Source organism: Elephas maximus, chromosome 6, assembly GCF_024166365.1.
Source record: "Elephas maximus indicus isolate mEleMax1 chromosome 6, mEleMax1 primary haplotype, whole genome shotgun sequence".
Lineage (NCBI taxonomy): Eukaryota > Metazoa > Chordata > Mammalia > Proboscidea > Elephantidae > Elephas > Elephas maximus.
Genome location: NC_064824.1, coordinates 66,212,998 through 66,236,090, shown reverse-complemented (window position 1 = coordinate 66,236,090; position 23,093 = coordinate 66,212,998). Strand labels below are relative to the sequence as shown.

Below are 23,093 nucleotides of genomic sequence, written 5' to 3'. Positions count from 1 at the left end.
CCACCTGACGAGTTAACAGAACCTGATAATTTCTTACCTTCTCCCTGAGAAGAATACCCTCCTGCTTCCACGGCTTGGTGAGCTCTTACTAATCTCTCAGCAGCCAGCCTCCCCCATCCTGTTCCTCAGCAGTTAGAGTCATCCCCTCTTCTGTGATCTTACGGTATTTGTATCTTTGTTATAGTAGACACGCTGTATTGAAATTAATTTAAATGTATGTTTACCTCTCTGGGTTGTGAAATACCACTCTAAGGTATAGGCCTTTATTTATTCATTTTTTCCCTACAGATGACCACAAAGATAGATATTCAAAAACCCTTGTTGACTGAATGAATAAATAAATGACTTTTAAAAATGGCTAAGACAAGCTCTCTGCCCTGGAGGAGGGTTGCCATCCATTAAATGTAATACAGAGTAGAATGATAGAAAAGCACAAGCAAAATTTCGATTGGGAGAATCGCAAAGCTTCTTGGGTTAGAAGAAAATAGATGAGTAGAGAATGTGGAAGGGCATATCCGGCCAAAGGAATAGCATATGCAAAAAGGCAGAGTCGTGGAAGTATGTGATACGTATACAACTGGATTGTAGAGTGTCTGAAGGGATATGGTGGGAGATAAATCTGAAAGAGTAATTTGGAGGCTAGAGTATGTTAGGGACTTGACTATTAAGGAATCTGGACTCATTCTGTAAGCGAAAGAGAACTCTTGTAGGTTTACTAAGAGTGTTGGTTTATGCATGCTGCTAGTGGCAATATGAAGGGTAAAATAGCCAGACCATTAGAGGCCAGTCCATTCAATAGGAGAAGCAAGAAATGTTCGAGGACCTGACACAGCATACTGGCAGCTAAGGAAGTAAAATTTGCAAATGTAATGTTTAATAAATTTGAGTTGTGAGAGAGAAGATTAGATATACAGGTAGTCCTCGACTTATGACAGGGTTCCATTCTGATGACTCTGTTCTAAGTCAGTTTTGAAGTAAGGCTAGTACCTCTTTTTTTTTTTAGTTTTATTATTATTGCCTTCTATTATCGGTGTTTTTGTAAATCTGATCTTTATTTGTCTTTGGGGGTTGGAAACATTATATATAAGCTTACAGCTTCGACACTGGTTCTTCTTGCTTCTCAAGTTATGAACGTTATGTAAGCCAAAAAAGGTGTGTGTGTGTGGGGGATGGGCAGTTGTAAGTGTGATTCGCCACCATAACTTGAATACATCGTAAGTTGGGGACTACCTGTATTAAAAATAATAGTATCTGACATGTTTTGAGCATTTATTATGTACCAGGCATTGTTTCAGAGATGTTAACTAAGATAGAAGAATCAGAGTAAGGCTGGGGTAGAAGATTAGGCAAATGTGTTGGATCTCAGTTTTGAGAAATTGATAGGACGTCCATATCCAACAGCACCTGGCTGATCCCAGCGTGGGCTGGGAAAAGAAGTCAAGACCAAGAGATGAAATTGTCAAGATCGTCAGCTTAAATGAGGTAGGAGAGGCCATAGGAGAAGATGGATTCACTCATGAGGCTAGTGTCTAGTGGGCCAAAAAAGCCATGTTTATGGTAAAGACAGAAGACAAAGAGCAAGAGACAGAGGAGGACAATAGAGAGGTAGAAGGAGAAGGACCGTGAACACAGCTTTGGAGAGACCGTAAAGAATATGGTTCAACTCTGTCTAAAAGATAGCATTATGATAACAGGAGAAGGAATACACAATTAGGAAGTTATTAAATTTTCAAGAGAGACAGAGGGAGAGCAGTTTTGGTGGACTAGTGGGACAGATACCATTTTTTTTTGGAATTAAAGAGTCAGAGTAGGATGAGGAAGTAAAGGCCACAATTACAGACTACCTTTAGAAAAACATGGAAAGTGCAAGGGAAGAGTGATGGAGTGATTGCTCACGGAAGAAGCAAAATCTAATTTTATTTGGTAAAACAATTGGAGAGACTTGAGCGTGTTTATAGATGGATGTAGAGGAGCCGGGGTCTGGCTGTACATGTCAGGAAGGAATGAATAAACGAATCAATAAATGAAGAGCACAGCAGGAGGTGTTGGTCTTGTAAAGGAGAAGGAACCCGTTTTCCTTGCACACAGAAGGGAGGAAGGATAAGAGGAGTGAGAATGTGAGGACGTTTATTAGGAAGAGAGGGGTGGTGAAGAGAGGGGTAAGGGGCATAAATTGGATGTACTTGGTGTTCTCAGGGTAGCCAGTGACATTATGTGAAGTGGTTGGTGCTGGGTGAGATAGGACACTGCAATAAGTAGCAGGAGGCACAGGCCAGGAATGGAGACTGGGATTGAGTCTCCTGGTCTCAGCACTTAGCACTGTTACCTCCCAGCCCTGTGAGCTTGGGCAGGTTAACTTGGGCAAGGCACAAATTAACTTCTTTGTGCTTTAGTTTTTCTGTATGAAAAATGGGTGAATAAAATGGTTCTCGACTCATAGGGCTACTGTGAAGATTAAATTAGTTGAAAGTGATTAAAGGCAATACCTGGCATTATATAAATACCAGCTGGTATTATGGACTGAGGAAAGGGAATAATCTAAAATGAGGAAAAGTGTTGTCTAACACAGTGCTTCTCAGCCCTGAATGAACATACGAGTCTCCTGGGAATGCTGTTCAAATAAAGATTTTGATTCTGTCAGTCTGGGCTGCAGCCCAAAATTCTTCATTTCTAACAAGCTCCCAGGTTTGCTGTTGGTGGACCACATTTGGAGTGTCAGTGTTGTAGCAGCACTGATGACTCGGCCAGGAGTAGACAGGAGAATCTGTAACGGCACCAGGCCAGTGTGGCTATGTGACTCATGCTATTCTTGGCCAGCCGTTCAGGAGTGGGGAATGGATGTTTCCGCTCACCCACAGCTTTCTCCCAGGTGTGGGTTCGATCGATAGGAGGGCACATGTGGCCCTCCTAATGTTTCTCTCTGAGAAACTTTTCCATGCCTCTCTCCTAGCCTCTGGTGGTTTCCGCAATCCTTGGCGTTCCTTGGCTTGCAGCCATGTCTGCCTCTGTCATCACATGGCCGTTCTTCCTCTGTCTAACTCTCCACAGGTGTCTCTTCTCTTTTATAAGACACCACTCAGGTGAGATTAGAACCTGCCCTGTTTCCAGATGAAGTCATGTTCACAGATACTAAGGGTTAGGACTTCAGCGTATCTTTTTGGGGTACACAGTTCAATCCACAATAGAGAGTGAAGCTGGGAAGGGGCTGATGGAAGGGGAGGAGAGATCTGAGAGTCAGAGACTACAGTGAGGCCAGCCAGTAGGTGTTAGGGATTGAATTGTATCCCCCCAAAATGTGTGTTATCTTGGCTAGGCCATGATTCCCAGTGTTGTGCAGTTGTCCTCCATTTTGTGATCTGATGTGATTATCCTATTGTTGTAAGTCCTAACCTCTGTGATGTTAATGAGGCAGGGTTAGAGGCAGTAATGATGAGACAGGAGTCAATCCACAGAATTAGGTTGTATCTTCAGTCAGTCTTTTTTGAGATATAAAAGAGAGAAGCTAGCAGAGAGACAGAGGAACCTCATGCCACCAAGAAGTGGGGAGCATGTCCTTTGGACCTAAAGCTCTAGACCGGGGGAAGATTGATGACAAAGACTTTCCCGAGAGCCTACAGAGAGAGAAAGCTTTCCCCTGCGGCTGGCACCCTGAATTTGGACTTCTAGCCTGATATACTGTGAAAGAATAAATTTCTCTTTGTTAAAGCTGTCCACTTGTGGTGTTTCTATTAGAGAAGCACTAGATGACAAGACAGTAGGTATGAGACGGAGGTGCTGAAGGAGGTGCTAGTCTGAGGGGGAAAGGTCAGGGTATAAGATAGGAGACAGTGAAACATTTATTGCTAAAACTTTACCGAGTCTAATTTTATTTGTTAATTTTTGTTGATTCAGAGGACTTTTTTCTTTTTTTTTGGCAGTGCCTCAAGGACATTATAAATAGCAATTAATTAGAAACATTTTTTATACTTCTAGGCAGTAAAATGTCCGGTAACAGAAATTTTACTGTTATGTTACTTTCTCTTGTGTCTGGTACATCCTTAGTGAACAAACACGGGATGGGGAGCCCCGTGGGTCACTCAGGCTTAGGCTGTATTCACCCAGGCAGTGTGATCAGCAAGTGGAGGAGAGGCGGAGCACAGCGATTCCTTGTGAAGTGGGGAAAACCATTCCAGGAAGATTCTGGAATTTCAAGTCCAGGGAGAAGCTGATGTGGCGGTGGAAGAAGCTGACAGGCGCCTTGGGCAGGAAGGGAAGATGTGTGGGATTAGGCAAATTCTACTGAACTTTGGTCAGTGTTTCTTTGAGTCATGTTCAGCTTTTTCTCAGGACCTTGTTAGGAACATGTAATTCAATTTGCAGCATATTTAATTAACATCTATGTAGAAAGCTCATCTGTTGGCTCTCTTACGTTGTTGGTTGCCAGCAAGTTGGTTTTGACTTATGCAGATTCTATGTGTGCAGAGTAGAGCTGCTCCATAGGGTTTTTTTTTTTTTTTAATTTTTATTAAGCTTCAAGTGAACATTTACCATTCCAATCAGTCTGTCACATGTAGGTTTACATACATCTTACTCCCTTCTCCCACTTGCTCTCCCCCTATTGAGTCAGCCCTTACAGTCTCTCGTTTCGTGCCAATTTTGCCATCTTCCCTCTCTCTATCTTCCCATCCCCCCTCCAGTCAAGAGTTGCCAACACACTCTCCAGTGTCCACCTGAGTTAATTAGCTCACTCTTCATCAGCATCTCTCCCCCCTCCACTGACCAGTCCTTTTCATGCCTGATGATTTGTCTTCGGGGATGGTTCCTGTCCTGTGCCATCAGAAGTTCTGGGGAGCATTGTCTCTGGGATTCCTCTAGTCGCAATCATACCATTAGGTATGGTCTTTTCATGAGAATTTGGGGTCTGTATCCCATTGGTCTCCTGCTCCCTCAGGAGTTGTCTGTTGTGCTCCCTGACAGGGCAGACATCGATTGTGGCCAGGCACCAACTAGTTCTTCTGGTCTCAGGATAATGTAGGTCTCTGGTTCATGTGGCCCTTTCTGTCTCTTGGGTTCTTAGTTGTCGTGTGACCTTGGTGTTTTTCCTTTGCCTTTGCTCCAGGTGGGTTGAGACCAATTGATGTATCTTAGATGGCCGCTTGTTGGCATTTAGGACCCCAGGTGCCACAATTCAAAGTGGGATGCAGAGTGTTTCCATAATAGAATTCTTTTGCCCATTGACTTAGAAGTCCCCTCAAACCAAGTTCCCCAGACCCCAGCCCCTGCTCCGCTGACCTTTGAAGCTTTCATTTTATCCCGGAAACCTCTTTGCTTTTAATCCAGTCCAATTAGGCTGACCTTCCTTGTATTGAGTGTTGTCTTTCCCTTCACCCAAAGCAGTTCTTATCTACAGATTGATCAATAAAAAGCCCTCTCCCTCCCTCCCTCCCTCCCTCCCCCCTTTGTAACCACAAAAGTATGTGTTCTTCTCCGTTTTTTCTATTTCTCAAGATCTTATAATAGTGGTCTTATACAATATTTGTCCTTTTGCAACTGACTCATTTCGCTCAGCATAATGCCTTCCAGATTCCTCCATGTTATGAAATGTTTCAGAGATTTGTCACTGTTCTTTATCAATGCGTAGTATTCCATTGTGTGAATATACCACAATTTATTTACCCATTCATCCGTTGACGGACATCTTGGTTGCTTCCAGCTTTTTGCTATTGTAAACAGAGCTGCAATAAACATGGGTGTGCATATATCTGTTTGTGTGAAGGCTCTCGTATCTTTAGGGTATATTCCGAGGAGTGGGATTTCTGGGTTGTATGGTAGTTCTATTTCTAACTGTTTAAGATAACGCCAGATGGATTTCCAAAGTGGTTGTACCATTTTACAATCCCACCAGCAGTGTATGAGAGTTCCAATCTCTCTGCAGCCTCTCCAACATTTATTATTTTGTGTTTTTTGGATTAATGCCAGTCTAGTTGGTGTGAGATGGAATCTCATCGTAGTTTTAATTTGCATTTCTCTAATGGCTAATGATCGGGAGCATTTTCTCATGTATCTGTTGGCTGCCTGAATATCTTCTTTAGTGAAATGTGTGTTCATATCCTTTGCTCACTTCTTGATTGGGTTGTTTGTCTTTTTGTGGTTGAGTTTTGACAGAATCATGTAGATTTTAGAGATCAGGCGCTGGTCTGAGATGTCATAGCTGAATATTCTTTCCCAGTCTGTAGGTGGTCTTTTTACTCTTTTGGTGAAGTCTTTAGATGAGCATAGGTGTTTGATTTTTAGGAGCTCCCAGTTATCTGGTTTCTCTTCATCATTTTGGGTAATGTTTTATATTCTGTTTATGCACTGTATTAGGGCTCCTAGGGTTAATCTTACTTTTTCTTCCATGATCTTTATCGTTTTAGTCTTTATGTTTAGGTCTTTGATCCACTTGGAGTTAGTTTTTGTGCATGGTGTGAGGTATGGGTCCTGTTTCATTCTTTCGCTAATGGATATCCAGGTATGCCAGCACCATTTGTTAAAAAGACTATTATTTCCCCAATTAACTGACACTGGTCCTTTGTCAAATATCAGCTGCTCATACGTGGATGGATTTATATCTGGGTTCTCAATTCTGTTCCATTGGTCTATGTGCCTGTTGTTTTACCAGTACCAGGCTGTTTTGACTACTGTAGCTATATAATAGGTTCTGAAATCAGGTAGGGTGAGGCCTCCCACTTTCTTCTTCTTTTTCAGTAATGTTTTGCTTATCCGGGGGTTCTTTCCCTTCCATATGAAATTAGTGATTTGTTTCTCTATCCCCTTAAACTATGACATTGGTATTTGGATTGGAAGTGCGTTATATGTATAAATGGCTTTTGGTAGAATAGACATTTTTACTATGTTAAGTCTTCCTATCCATGAGCAGGGTATGTTTTTCCACTTAAGTATGTCCTTTTGAATTTCTTGTAGCAGAGTTTTATAGTTTTCTTTGTATAGGTCTTTTACATCCTTGGTAAGATTTATTCTTAAGTATTTTATCTTCTTGGGGGCTACTGTGAATGGTATTGATTTGGTTATTTCCTCTTCGGTGTTCTTTTTGTTGATGTAGAGGAATCCAAGTGATTTTTGTATGTTTATTTTATAACCTGAGACTCTGCCAAACTCTTCTATTAGTTTCAGTAGTTTTCTGGAGGATTCCTTAGGATTTTCCATGTATACGATCATGTCATCTGCAAATAGTGATAGCTTTACTTCCTCCTTACCAATCTGGATACCCTTTATTTCTTTGTCTAGCCTAATTGCCCTGGCTAGGACTTCAAGTACGATGTTGAATAAGAGCAGTGATAAAGGGTATCCTTGTCTGGTTCCCGTTCTCAAGGGAAATGCTTTCAGGTTCTCTCCATTTGGAGTGATATTGGCTGTTGGCTTTGCATAGATGCCCTTTATTATGTTGAGGAATTTTCCTTCAATTCCTATTTTGGTAAGAGTTTTTATCATAAATGGGTGTTGAACTTTGTCAAATGCCTTTTCTGCATCTATTGGTAAGATCATGTGGTTTTTATCTTTTGTTTTATTTATGTGATGGATTACATGAATGGTTTTTCTGATATTAAACCAGCCTTGCATACCTGGTATAAATCCCACTTGATCAGGGTGAATTATTTTTTTGATGTGTTGTTGGATTCTATTGGCTAGAATTTTGTTGAGGATTTTTGCATCAATGTTCATGAGGGATATAGGTCTAAAATTTTCTTTTTTTGTAATGTCTTTACCTGGTTTTGGTATCAGGGAGATGGTAGCTTCATAGAATGAGTTGGGTAGTATTCCGTCATTTTCTATGCTTTGAAATACCTTCAGTAGTAGTGGTGTTAAGTCTTCTCTGAAGGTTTGGTAGAACTCTGCAGTGAAGCCGTCTGGGCCAGGACTTTTTTTTGTTGGGAGTTTTTTGATTACCATTTCAATCTCTTTTTTTGTTATGGGTCTATTTAGTTGTTCTACTTCTGAATGTGTTAGTTTAGGTAAGGTAATATTGTTCCAAGAATTTATCCATTTCTTCTAGGTTTTCAAATTTGTTAGAGTACAATTTTTCATAGTAATCTGAAATGATTCTTTTAATTTCATTTGGTTCTGTTGTGATGTGGTCCTTCTCGTTTCTTATTCGGGTTATTTGTTTCCTTTCCTGTTTTTCTTTAGTCAGTCTAGCCAATGGTTTATCAATTTTGTTAATTTTTTCAAAGAACCAACTTTTGGCTTTGTTAATTCTTTCAATTGTTTTTCTGTTCTCTAATTCATTTAGTTCAGCTCTAATTTTTATTATTTGTTTTCTTCTGGTGCCTGATGGGTTCTTTTGTTGCTCACTTTCTATTTGTTCAAGTTGTAGGGTCAGTTCTCTGATTTTGGCTCTTTCTTCTTTTTGTATGTATGCATTTATCGATATAAATTGACCTCTGAGCACTGCTTTTGCTGTGTCCCAGAGGTTTTGATAGGAAGTATTTTCATTCTCGTTGCTTTCTGAGAATTTCCTTATTCCCTCCTTGATGTCTTCTATAACCCAGTCTTTTTTCAGGAGGGTATTGTTCATTTTCCAAGTATTTGATTTCTTTTCCCTAGTTTATCTGTTATTGATTTCTAGCTTCATTGCCTTGTGGTCTGAGAAGATGCTTTGTAATATTTTGATGTTTTGGATTCTGCAAAGATTTGTTTTATGACCTAATATGTGGTCTATTCTAGAGAATGTTCCATGTGCACTAGAAATAAAAGTATATTTTGCAGCAGTTGGGTGGAGAGTTCTGTATAAGTCAATGAGGTCAAGTTGGTTGATTGTTTTAAGTAGGTCTTCAGTGTCTCTATTGAGCTTCTTACTGGATGTCCTGTCCTTCTCCGAAAGTGGTGTGTTGAAGTCTCCTACTATAAATGTGGAGGTGTCTATCTCACTTTTCAATTCTGTTAAAATTTGATTTATGTATCTTGCAACCCTGTCATTAGGTGCGTAAATATTTAATATGGTTATGTCTTCCTGATCAATTGTCCCTTTTATCATTATATAGTGTCCTTCTTTATCCTTTGTGGTGGATTTAAGTCTAAAGTCTATTTTGTCAGAAATTAATATTGCTACTCCTCTTCTTTTTTGCTTATTGTTTGCTTGATATATTTTTTTTCCATCCTTTGAGTTTTAGTTTGTTTGTGTCTCTAAGTCTAAGGTGTGTCTCTTGTAGGCAGCATATAGATGGATCGTGTTTCTTTATCCAGTCCATGACTGTCTCTTTATTGGTGCATTTAGTCCATTTACATTCAGCGTAATTATAGATAAATAAGTTTTTAGTGCTGTCATTTTGATGCCTTTTCATGTGTGTTGTTGGTCATTTCATTTTTCCACATGCTTTTTTGTGCTGAGACGTTTTTCTTAGTAGCTTGTGAGATCCTCATTTTCATAATGGTTAACTTTATGTTTGTTGAGTCGTTACTTTTTTGGGCTTTTTTCTTGAGTTATGGAATTGATACTCCTTTTTGTGGTTACCTTATTATTTACCCCTATTTTTCTAAATAAAAACCTAACTTGTATCGTTCTATATCGCCTTGTATCACTCTCCATCTGGCAGTTCAATGCCTCCTATATTTAGTCCCTCTTTTTGATTATTGTGATCGTTTATCTATTGATTTCCATGATTTCCTGTTATGTGTATTATTTTGTTTATTTATTTATTTTTTAGAATTAGTCTTAATTTGTTTGTTTTTGTGCTTTCCCTATTTGAGTTGCGTTGATATCAGGACGTTCTGTTTTGTGACCTTGTATTGTGCTGGTACCTGATATTATTGGTCATCCGGCCAAACAATCTCCTTTAGCATTTCTTGGAGTCTTGGTTTAGTTTTTGCAAATTCTCTAAACTTGTGTTTATCTGTAAATATCTTAATTTCTCCTTCATATTTCAGAGAGAGTTTTGCTGGATATATGATCCTTGGTTGGCAGTTTTTCTTGTTCAGTGCTCTGTATACGTCGTCCCATATCCTTCTTGCCTGCATGGTTTCTGCTGAGTAGTCTGAACTTATTGACTCTCCCTTGAAGGAAACCTTTCTTTTCTCCCTGGCTGCTTTTAAAATTTTCTGTTTGTCTTTGGTTTTGGCAAGTTTGATGATAATATGTCTTGGTGTTTTTCTTTTTGGATCAATCTTAAATGGGGTTCGATGAGCATCTTGGATAGATATCCTTTCGTCTTTCATGATGTCAGGGAAGTTTTGTGTCAGGAGTTCTTCAACTATTTTCTCTGTGTTTTCTGTCCCCCCTCCCTGTTCTGGGACTCTAATCACTGGCAAGTTATCCTTCTTGATAGAGTCCCACATGATTCTTAGGGTTTCTTCATTTTTTTTAATTCTTTTATCTGATTTTTTTTCACCTATGTTGGTGTTGTTTCCCTGGTCCTCCAGAAGTCCCAGTCTGCATTCTAATTGCTCGAGTCTGCTCCTCTGACTTTCTATTGCGTTGTCAAATTCTGTAATTTTATTGTTAATCTTTTGAATTTCTACATGCTGTCTCTCTATGGATTCTTGCAACTTTTTAATTTTTCCACTATGTTCTCGAATAATCTTTTTGAGTTCTTCAACAGTTTTATCAGTGTGTTCCTTGGCTTTTTCTGCATTTATCCTAATTTCATTTGTGATATCTTTAAGCATTCTGTAAATTAGTTTTTTATATTCTGTATCTGATAATTCCAGGATTGTATCTTCATTTGGGAAAGATTTTGATTCTTTTGTTTGGGGGGTTGGAGAAGCTGTCATGGTCTGCTTCTTTATGTGGTTTGATATGGACTGCTGTCTCCGAGCCATCACTGGGAAAGTAGATTTTCAAGGTAATCAGCTAAAAAAAATGCAGTCAGATCCCTATCTGAATTCTCCCTCTGGCTCCGGGTATTCGGATGTTAATGGAGCCGCCTGGGGAGGGTGAGGGAGGGATCAGAGAGCTAGGAGTGTAGCACCACAGAATATAGAGCTGAACACCGCGTTCACGCTCCGCCCCCGTCTGCCAAAATCCGGGCGGGATGGGTCCCTGGCTGGGACGCTGCTTTCCCTGCTCTGAGACCAGTCACTTCCTCCTGGGGACTTCCCCTTCCGGAGCGCCGCACGGCACGCGCGAATTGGGTGGGCGTCACCCGCTCGACCAGGTGGGCCCGCCCCCTGGGTCAATTCAGGGGAATATAATTGGACCCCATGCTCATGCCCCGCCCGCGCACGCACCCAAATCCCAGTGGGACGGCCCCCCTGCTGGGGCGCTGCTTTCCGCGCTCTGAGACCAGTCACTTCCTCCCGGGGACTTCTCCTTCCTGTGCGCCACACCTCTCGCACGAACTGGGTGGGCATCACCCACACGACCAGGTGGGCCCGCCCCCTGGGTCAATTCAGGGTAATAAAACTGGACCCCGCGCTCACGCCCCACCCGCGCGTGCGCCCAAATCCCAGCAGGACGGCACCCCGGCCAGGATGCTGCTTTCCCCGCTCCGAGACCAGTCACTTCCTCCCGGGGACTTCTCCCTCCGGTGCGCCGCACCACACGCGCGGACTGGGTGTGCGTCCCCCGCACAAACGTGTGGGCCCCGCCCTGGGGTTGCTTTAGGGAAATATAGCTGACTCCCCCCCCCCCGCGCCCCGCCCGCTTCCCGCCAAACTCCTGACGGCACGGCTTCCCGGCTGGGATGCTGTTCTCCCCACTCCTAGATCAGTCACTGCCTCCCGGGTGCTTCTCCCTCCGGCTGCACCACTACGCCGCCCGCGCCAACCAGCTAGACTTCCTCCCGGGATGGGTTCGGGGGGGAAGGGCTGGGCCCCCCTTCTGTGCCGTCTGCCCCCCTGGGCTCTGCCCCAGATCGGGCTCCGAAGGTCACCTGCCTGGTACGCTGGCTCCTAGTTCTGAAAATGGTCGCTGTCTGCCCGTATTTGTTCGTTTTCCGTCTCTAAGTCTGTGCTTGTTGTTCAGAGTTCGTAGATTGTTATGTATGTGATCGATTCCCTTGTTTTTCCGAGTCTTTGTTGCAAGAGGGATCCGCGGTAGCGTTCACCTAGTCCGCCATCTTGGCCCCGCCTCTGCATAGGGTTTTGAAGGCTGTGTCCTTTGAGAAACAGATCGGCAGGCCTGTCTTATGAGACGCCTTTGGGTAGGTTTGAACTAGCAGCCTTTTGGCTGGTAGTAGAGCACTTACCATTTGTACCACCCAAACTCCTTGGTTCTCTTATACTCTTTCTATCATTCTTGCATGTTCTGATGTCAGCGGCCGGGTGGCACCTTTAAGATGTTGTGCAGAGATTACGAACTCCAGTATTTACAGGAAGCTCCAGTTCATAGGGATGCACTGTAAAAAATTAGTTTGCTATGCATTAGTTTCCTGGGAATTCTGTAACAAATTACGACAAAATGGGTGGCTTTTACTGTAACAGAAGTTTATTCTGTCACAGTTCTGGAGGCTACAAGTCTGAAATGAAGGCGTAGGTCGAGTCATGCTCTCTGTGAAGGCTCTAGAGGAGGAATACTTCCTTGCTTTTTCTAGCTTTTGGTGGTTTCAGGCATTTCCTGTCTTGTGGCATTGTAACTCCAGTTTCTGCCTCTGTCCTCACATGGCTGTCTTCCCTCTCTGTCTGTCTGTCTCTGTGTCTCTTCTGTTTTTATAAAGACGTCAGTCATATTGGAGTAGGCCTCACCCTACTCCACTGTGACTTCATGTTAGCTGATTATATCTGTAAAGATTCCATTTCCAAATATGGTCACATTTAAGGGTACTGGGGTTAGGACATTAGCATATCTTTTTGGGGGCCACAGTTCAATCCATAACACTCTCCTGGTCATTGTTTCCCCTCACTGCTGTCATTTCCTGTCCTTGTCTCTGACATCTTACCCTGAGGCCAGCAAAATGCGCCCGTGAACCACACTGTTGCTCTGTCTATTTGGTTGTCTGACTTCTTGTAGGAATCCACTTTGGTTAATTTCTTTAACAGATTTTCATGAAGATGCAGTTGAGAGAAAGGGAAGAAAACACCACTTTCCTTTTTGGATGTGTGGTATGATAAAACTGCTCCATCGTACTTTATTCCCAGCCTTGGCAATAAGTGTTACCGTATGGAAAACGTTTTCTAACCTCACCGTTGCCAATTATGACCTGAGGAGTTTGTAGGATTATAAATACCTCTAGAGATCACTTCTTAAATTCATTTGTCTGAGAAGAAAAATTTTTTAAACCCCAACAGAGAAAATAGAGAATAAAATTTATTTCACCATTTTTGCACTCGGCTGCTAACCGAAAAGTTGACAGCTCGAACCCACCCAAGGCCATGGAAGAAACGCCTGGTGGTCTGCTTCCATAAAGATTGCAGCCAAGAATACTCTGTGAAGCACAGTTCTACTCTATAACACATGGGTCGTCCTGAGTCAGAATCGACTTGATGGCAATGCGCTTTTTTTTTTTAAATTTTTATGTTTGGCTTTACCAAGTTGGCAAATCATTTAATAAAGCTGTAACAATGTAGCAGTAATGCAGTCAGAGTTCTGAGGGAAAATAACCTCCATTTTCGTCATTTCGGGGGACGAGGGGGAATAAAAAGGTTTATGTATATGCAAACATCAAAACCCTGGTGGTGTAGTGGTTAAGAGCTACAGCTGCTAACCAAAAGGTCGGCAGTTCAGATTTACCATTCGCTCCTTGGAAACACTATGGGGCAGTTCTGCTCTGTCCTCTAGGGTCGCTGTGAGATAGAATCAACTCAATGGCAACATACATATATCTATGTACACATCTATTTATGTATTTTTATCTTTGTATACTGCTATCTCTATCTCTTCCTCTTTCTATATATCTACATGTATCTATATGTATAAAGTTTCTGTTTTGCAAAGCTTCAGTTACCAGATAAGAAGATTCCTTGTTTTCTAAACTATGTGAAACCTAGTTCTCTTGGCTCTAAAAGGTAAAAGTTGTTTCCCCGTCATCCCTACAACTCCCTATGAAGGTGTCGCTTTGTAAACTTGATTGGTGGTCTCTTTCCCAGAGGTCAGTGTCACACAGTTACGCCATGAAACCTGAGAGGACATTCCCAAAGCCAGGTTTTTATTCCTATTCTTGCTACTCTTTTACTGCTATTTTATCCCACATAGATTTTTCAGTGTTTTTTTGTCTTAATTTGTTCAACATTTATACACTTACTTGTTCAACCAATATTTATTGCTTAAAGGCCCATCCATCATTTCTTTCAGTATCTGGGGCTGTGACCCTACACATTTTGTTTTATCTTTCTCTATACCAACAAATAAAACTATGAGGGAGACAACCAGGGCCCTAAAATAAAGCAGAAATGGAAGAAGATGGTCATTTTATTTCCTGTACTTGGATCCTGTTTGTGGAAACAGACCTGATAGATCTTGTAAACATACAATGAGAGGGGGCAAAAGGGAGCATAAACTAAATTTTAGGGTGTGAAGTGGAACTATTTTTCGAAGGAAGAAGATTTCCTTAGTGTAATCCCCTGGGTGAGACTTGAAGAATCCTGATTCATCAGCTATATTTGGTTTCTGCAGTTTCAGTGAAGTTAGAGTTTTACTGTGCTTCCGATGTGTAATTTTACTTTTCTCACTTCTTAGTTGATGGTATGTTTTGTAAAAATTGTGGCTTTAAATTATTTCCTTTATATGTAGTCATTAACATTCTCTTCCATGGTGCTATCAGCATGATTAGCAGTGCTCAGAAGTAATTAATTTTATTGTGTATGTTAACATAAACTTATTTTCTCTTCCATTAGCCATTTCTTTTTAGCTTTAAAATGAGCAATCTGTTCCGAAAATTCTGAAGTCCATTTCAGCCTTCTTTCTACCCTACTTTGCTACCATCTCTAAGCACCACTGAAGTCACTATCATTAGAATAGGTCTTTACAGTGACTCAAAATACAATTGGAAAAAATATGCCAAGCAAAGAGATGTTTTACTAAGTAATGAATTTTTCAAAGGTGAGTTAATTAAAAAGAATATTGTTCGAAGTGGAATAAAGAGCCTTTTTTTTTTTTTAAGAAAATGAACATAACTGTTTGTAATTATGAATAAGAACTTTTCACTTGCCTTTTAACTTTCCTTGTCGCAGTAGCATTTCAGCTCAAATCCTCTGTACTGAGAGGTCAGGTTTACTTTCATAGGTTTCACATGGTAACACACACCCTCAAGCCAAACCCAGCCCTGGGCCTGTGTTGTTTATGACCTCACATTCATCTGACATGTATACATGCCTACTTTAAATTTAAATCCTGTGGTATTTCCCTTGGGATTAATGAAGCACCTGTGTTGTCACTATTTTTTTACCACAGAAAATAGTATCTCTTCACATCATAGTCTTTCCAAATCTCCACAGGACACTATTAGACAGTTCTTCTTCACAATTATTCAGTGGCATAATGGAGACTCATGTTTGATTGTGAGTCCGAAGGCTTTGTTTTTGGCCTTGATTTTGCCCTCATAACTATGTGTCCTTGGGTCACTTTTTGGACCTTCGTCTCCTCATCTGTAAAATAAGATCGTCTCAAAGATCCCTTTCTGCCCAAAGTTTCTCTGAATCATTGAATCACTGGCTGTTATGATCACATCCTGTTCATCTGCTGCATTGCTTTGCTTGATTACGTCTCAGTATGTCTTTTTAAGGCAAATTACTTTGGTCAGAGGCTAGTTCTCAGTCATCCAGTGCTTTTAAAAGTTTTGCTTTTTTCAGCCACAAAGACGTTTGGAAAGCATGCTCTATGGCTTGCATCTCTACCCTAGTTCAAAAATTTGAAATAATCGAGGAAGACTGGTTATAATCTGAACTCTGACCTGGCTGCTCATTATCAGCCAGTGCTCCTAGCAGTCTCATAAGTCTCATAAATGCTAGAAGGTGTGTTAAGAATAGTCTGATGCTATTTTGTTTTGCTCAAGTAGGTTGAGCAGAATTCCGGGAAAACAAGCGTGATGTCAGGTTCTGAAAAAGAGCAAGGTGGCAACAGAAGGGTATTTGCTTTTTTGACTCAGGTTTTAGATCGCTCGTACCCCTAGTCTAGTAGCTTCATTAGGCTGCCTTGTCTCCCTGCCTTTGCTCAGTCCGAAGTCTGTTGCTTGCATGCATTTCCTTAGGCAATTTTGAAGTATACCATGTGGCCTTTCTGTGTAGTGATTAATAAAGTGTCAAGTGAAGTGAAAGTCAAGCTTGACCTATGTGTATGGTGTTCTTCCAAAATATTTTGTTCTATACGTGTATAGTCATGCATTTCAAGAACATGATATTTTTGGAAAGAAGGTGCATGTGGGAGTCTGGCGTCTGTGTAGTCTTTTTGGATGTTAACTGCTAGTTATCCCTGAATTCATAACCTGTTAGGTTATTTTCAGGGTAGTGTGTATGCTGTATAACCCAAGTGGCAGTGCCAGGGAACACTGTTCACATTCGACTAGTGAAGAATTGTCTGGGTTTGTCTGATTCAGGTCAGAAGAGTCCCCGGGTCAAGCGGTCACCTTCATAAAACCGAAGACGGTGACTGGGAGTGGAGTGACGACGAGATGGATGAAAAGAGTGAAGAAGGGAAAGCAGCTTTTTCTCAAGAAAAGGTGAAGAGCATTGATGATGCGCTAACCTGTGTACTTTTATTTACGTACTTATTTTGGGGTGTGTGTATGTGTGTATTTACGGCTTGTAATTGTTTTACAGTCACGAAGAGTAAAAGAAGAAAATCCAGAGGTGAGTGGTTTTTTTTTTTTTTTTTTTTCTTTCACCACTTCATTTTCCCCTTGTGGTATCAGGGTCTGATGCATTTGAGGAAGAGACTTCAAAATTTTGTTCTCATGGAGCAGAAAATAAAAAGGTCATATAGACTTCACGGGTTCTGATTCTGGCTGAGCTGCTCTGGGGCTGTATAAATTGAGGCAAATTACATTTCCTTTTGGGGCTCAGTTTCATCCATCATTTGGGAATGATGACAGTACAGCATTTATCTCATAAAGTTGCCCCGAGTATTGATGAAATCACATACATAAAGCACTCAGTGGAGTCCTTGGCACAGACTAGGTACTCATTTAATTTGAACTCTTAGTATTACTGTCACTTAGAAAACACAGTAGGCATACGGGCAGAATTTCTTCCAAATTTTTAGTGTGCAATAAAGCAGACATTAAAATGGTTAGACACTCTAGGTTGAATCTGCTGATGTTCATTTTTAAATCTCCTGGGTAACTTAGTGACAACAATGCTCTTTTATCAGCTCCTCTTTGAGAACTGGTCATCTTTTTTTTTATTTTTATTTATTTATTTTTTTTTAATTTTTATTAAGCTTCAAGTGAACATTTACCATTCCAATCAGTCTGTCACATGTAGGTTTACATACATCTTACTCCCTTCTCCCACTTGCTCTCCCCCTATTGAGTCAGCCCTTACAGTCTCTTGTTTTGTGCCAATTTTACCTTCTTCCCTCTCTCTCTATCTTCCCATCCCCCCTCCAGTCAAGAGTTGCCAACACACTCTCCCGTGTCCACCTGATTTAATTAGCTCACTCTTCATCAGTATCTCTCTCCCCCCCACTGACCAGTCCTTTTCATGCCTGATGATTTGTCTTCGGGGATGGTTCCTGTCCTGTGCCATCAGAAGTTCTGGGGAGCATTGTCTCTGGGATTCCTCTAGTCGCAATCATACCATTAGGTGTGGTCTTTTAATGAGAATTTGGGGTCTGCATCCCGTTGGTCTCCTGCTCCCTCAGGAGTTGTCTGTTGTGTTCCCTGACAGGGCAGACATCGATTGTGGCCGGGCACCAACTAGTTCTTCTGGTCTCAGGATATTGTAGGTCTCTGGTTCAAGTGGCCCTTTCTGTCTCTTGGGTTCTTAGTTGTCGTGTGACCTTGGTGTTCTTCCTTTGCCTTTGCTCCCGGTGGGTTGAGACCAATTAATGTATTTTAGATGGCTGCTTGTTGGCATTTAGGACCCCAGGTGCCACAATTCAAAGTGGGATGCAGAGTGTTTTCATAATAGAATTGTTTTGCCCATTGATTTAGAAGTCCTCTCAAACCAAGTTCCCCAGACCCCAGCCCCTGCTTCGCTATCCTTTGAAGCTTTCATTTTATCTCGGAAACCTCTTTACTTTTAATCCTGTCCAATCAGGCTGACCTTCCTTGTTTTGAGTGTTGTCTTTCCCTTCACCCAAAGCAGTTCCCATCTACAGATTGATCAATAAAAAGCCCTCTCCCTCCCTCCCTCCCTCCCTCCCCCCTTTGTAACCACAAAAGTATGTGTTCTTTTCCGTTTTTTCTATTTCTCAAGATCTTATAATAGTGGTCTTATACAATATTTGTCCTTTTGCAACTGACTCATTTCGCTCAGCATAATGCCTTCCAGATTCCTCCATGTTATGAAATGTTTCAGAGATTCGTCACTGTTCTTTATCAATGCGTAGTATTCCATTGTGTGAATATACCACAATTTATTTACCCATTCGTCCGTTGATGGACATCTTGGTTGCTTCCAGCTTTTTGCTATTGTAAACAGAGCTGCAATAAACATGGGTGTGCATATATCTGTTTGTGTGAAGGGTCTTGTATTTTTAGGGTATATTCCGAGGAGTGGGATTTCTGGGTTGTATGGTAGTTCTATTTCTAACTGTTTAAGATAACGCCAGATGGATTTCCAAAGTGGTTGTACCATTTTACAATCCCACCAGCAGTGTATGAGAGTTCCAGTCTCTCCGCAGCCTCTCCAACATTTATTATTTTGTGATTTTTGAATTAATGCCAGTCTAGTTGGTGTCAGATGGAATCTCATCGTAGTTTTAATTTGCATTTCTCTAATGACTAATGATCGAGAGCATTTTCTCATGTATCTGTTGGCTGCCTGAATATCTTCCTTAGTGAAATGTGTGTTCATATCCTTTGCCCACTTCTTGATTGGGTTGTTTGTCTTTTTGTGGTTGAGTTTTGACAGAATCATGTAGATTTTAGAGATCAGGCGCTGGTCTGAGATGTCGTAGCTGAATATTCTTTCCCAGTCTGTAGGTGGTCTTTTTACTCTTTTGGTGAAGTCTTTAGATGAGCATAGGTGTTTGATTTTTAGGAGCTCCCAGTTATCTGGTTTCTCTTCATCATTTTTGGTAATGTTTTGTATTCTGTTTATGCCCTGTATTAGGGCTCCTAGGGTAGATCCTATTTTTTCTTCCATGATTTTTATTGTTTTAGTCTTTATGTTTAGGTCTTTGATCCACTTGGAGTTAGTTTTTGTGCATGGTGTGAGGTATGGGTCCTGTTTCATTCTTTTGCAAATGGATATCCAGGTATGCCAGCACCATTTGTTAAAAAGACTATTATTTCCCCAATTGACTGACACTGGTCCTTTGTCAAATATCGGCTGCTCATAAATGGATGGATTTATATCTGGGTTCTCAATTCTGTTCCATTGGTCTATGTGCCTGTTGTTGTACCAGTACCAGGCTGTTTTGACTACTGTAGCTATATAATAGGTTCTGAAATCAGGTAGGGTGAGGCCTCCCACTTTCTTCTTCTTTTTCAGTAATGTTTTGCTTATCCGGGGGTTCTTTCCTTTCCATATGAAATTAGTGATTTGTTTCTCTATTCCCTTAAAGTATGACATTGGTATTTGGATTGGAAGTGCGTTGTATGTATAAATGGCTTTTGGTAGAATAGACATTTTTACTATGTTAAGTCTTCCTATCCATGAGCAGGGTATGTTTTTCCATTTAAGTGTGTCCTTTTGAATTTCTTGTAGCAGAGTTTTATAGTTTTCTTTGTATAGGTCTTTTACATCCTTGGTAAGATTTATTCCTAAGTATTTTATCTTCTTGGGGGCTACTGTGAATGGTATTGATTTGGTTATTTCCTCTTCGGTGTTCTTTTTGTTGATGTAGAGGAATCCAAGTGATTTTTGTATGTTTATTTTATATCCTGAGACTCTTCCAAACTCTTCTATTAGTTTCAGTAGTTTTCTGGAGGATTTCTTAGGGTTTTCCATGTATACAATCATGTCATCTGCAAATAGTGATAGCTTTACTTCCTCCTTACCAATCTGGATACCCTTTATTTCTTTGTCTAGCCTAATTGCCCTGGCTAGGACTTCAAGTACAATGTTGAATAAGAGCGGTGATAAAGGGCATCCTTGTCTGGTTCCCGTTCTTTGAGAACTGGTCATCTTTTGATTAACTTTATTTCCTCCATTTAATTAATTATCCTAATACTTAATGACTAATAATGACCGTGTTTCAAAGAATTTGCTAATTTTTCTAGAGGGAAATTAAGCATATTTAAATAGCTCCAGATATTTCACAGGCCTCATAATTGTGTGCCTTGATAAATGCTCATTAGGAAAACAAAACTTTAGGTTACAAATGATAGCCATCCCAACTTCCTTTAATTAGCAGACATTTCTCTTTGATTAAATGGAGTAAATCTTATCATTTGGCTTTAAGTGCCGATAGCCAGCCTGGACCTTTCTAAGAGGAGGGGATCAGAGCTACAAAGTTGGTCCTTCCCATTATTCTTTCCTCTCTCCTTTCTCTCTTCATTTCTTTTGTAATGGCACATTGATAGGTCTTTCCTAGGGATTTTTCAGTCTGCCTGCCTCCCACTTGTAACTCTCCTTCAGATCCTCTTTCCTCTTATGTTTACCATATGAATTAATCTTTCTACTTCATACATAAAATATAAGCTTTGATCAAGGGCGTTGTTCATCTCCGTTAGAAGCGACGGTGATGAGCCCCACAGTGGGACATGTTGGCTCTGCAGATATCTTGCTGGGTTTTTAGAATGATCTGAACCAAGGATTGTGAACTCTGCCCTCTCCTTGCCTACTTTCCATTTTACCTAGAGTGAAGTACAGAGTCAAAGGTTTTTAAAAAATGTATTTCTAGAAGCCTCTTTAGCTAAAAATGTCAGTTCTGCATAGAAATAGAGCACAATAACATGGTTCATGTAGCATCATTGACTCAAAAAGCTTTCTTTATTGGCTCACTATAGGAAATCTTCATTGGATGATACTCACTGAATCCTGCCTTAGCAATAATAGAGTTATGAGTATAGGTCTTCCCTCATGAGGATTTGTTAAGCGTTTTATGATACTTCATCCATTTGTCCATCCAGTTGACAATAATGGATATCTTACCATGTGTGAAATTGCTCTGATGACTGATCTGTTACTTAGATAACAGCAGCGTCTTTTTTTGGCAGGAGAATTTTCTGGATATACAGGAAAGAGAGTAATGTATAGCATACTGTTTGTTGATCATTGAATATCACTATCAGCCTTCTTGAGTGGGATCTGAAAGTCTTAGACACTTCACTGAATCTAGACTCTTTTGATTTCCCAGTTGCATCTATGTGTTCCCATAATGATTTATAATTAAGGATGCATATAGATAGGTTTCTTATCTCTGTAAATTGATACATGTGTTTGAATGTAGACATTCCCACCAAATTTGAGTAACCAGCCTCACCTGTTATTGCACAGCTTCCCCAGTTTTATGATACCCTTTCCTTTTGGTGGAGCCCTGGTGGTTCAGTGGTTAAGAACTCGACTGCTCACCAAAAGGTCAGCAGTTGGAATCCACCAGCCACTCTTTGGAAACCCTATGGGGCAGTTCTACTCTGTTCTATAGGGTCACAATTAGAATCAACTCGATGGCAATGGGTTTGGTTTGGTTTTTAGTTTAAATGCTCTGGGTCTTTCTGTTTATATTGTTGTTATTGTGTGCCATCAAGTTAATCCTGATACATCAGTGAGCAAAACAAAGAGAATCCTCTGTTCTTGCGGAACTTACATTCTAAGAGGGGAAGATAAGCAATATATATTAGCCTTAATGAGGATTTATTAAGCGTTTTATGATACTTCATGCATTCGCCCATCCCGTTGACAATAATTGATATCTTATCATGTGTGAAATTGCTGTGTGATTTGTTTCATTTGGATAGGAGCAATGGAACAGAAAAATAGAATGGGGTAAGGAGCAGGGATGTGGTACCAAACCAAAAACCAAACCCACTGCTGTCAAGTCGATTCTGACTCATAGCGACCCTACAAGACAACGGAATAGAACTGCCCCATAGAGTTTCCAAGGAGTGCCTGGCGGGTTTGAACTGCCGACCTCTTGGTTAGCAGCTGTAGCACTTATGGAATGTGGTAAGGGGTTGCAACTTTAAATGTGTTGGTCACGGTAGGTCTTATTGAGAAAGAGAATAGAATAAAGACTTTGAAAAAGTACAGGAAAATTAAATAGGATAAAAAGTGAAAGACCACTTTTACCCTGCTACCCTTATGACTGTTACTTCTTTACCCCCCACCCCAAAACCAAAAACCCATTGCCATCAAATCGATTCCGACTCATAGTGACCCTATAACACAGGATAGAACTGCCCTATAGAGTTTCCAAGGTTGTAAGTCTTTATAGAAGCAGACTGCCACGTCTTTCTCCCTTGGAGCAGCTGGTGGGTTTGAACTGCTGACCTGTTAGTTAGCAGCTGAGCGCTTAACCACTGTGTTACCAGAGCTCATTACCTCTTTCCCTAGAGGTGGTCATTTGTAATATTTTCTTCAGAAATTTTCCTGCTCATTTACATACAAATATATACATAAAGAAATCTAGCATATCATTTAAAAAACATAAATGGGGTTATAAGAACTGTAAAAAATTTTTGCACCTTGTCTTACGTTTTTGAAATCTTTTTCCACCTTAGTTGCTATAGATCTGCCTCTTGTTTTTAACTGCTGCATAGCATTACATTGGATACTTGGAAATGGTTTATTTAACCGTTTCCCTCTTGTTGAGCATTTAGGTTGCTATTACAAAACAGCATTCCATCAACATTTTTTGTATGCGTGTTGGAACCACGTATGTAAGAAAGCATAAGTACTTAGTATAGAGATTGCTTTGTTGAAGGACATGCTGGTTTTGAATTTTTATAGATGGTATTAGTAGCAAAAGCCTGCACCAGTGCCTTCAGTATCAAGCAATGTGTGTTATACCTTTAAACATCTTTGAGGAAGAAAATGCCTGTCTGCAAAATGGCATGTTTTAATTGCAGCAAGTTTATATTTTAATATGTTTTTCAATAATGTTTGGCATTTAAATTGCAGGTTAGTTATTTACTTGT

General features: G+C 40.6%; 1 protein-coding gene across 3 annotated transcripts in view; it reads left to right on the top strand.

Moving 5' to 3' along the window:
- STK39 (serine/threonine kinase 39) overlaps positions 1-23,093 on the top strand; it is a 346,663-nt gene that overhangs the window by 202,026 nt on the left and 121,544 nt on the right. For 2 of the 3 annotated variants that reach the window (XM_049887366.1, XM_049887368.1), the window contains exons 11-12: positions 16,443-16,565; positions 16,666-16,695. In XM_049887366.1, the coding sequence (XP_049743323.1) occupies positions 16,443-16,565; positions 16,666-16,695 (153 nt within the window). The remainder of the gene's footprint in view (positions 1-16,442; positions 16,566-16,665; positions 16,696-23,093) is intronic. The other variant, XM_049887367.1, reaches the window with a different exon arrangement.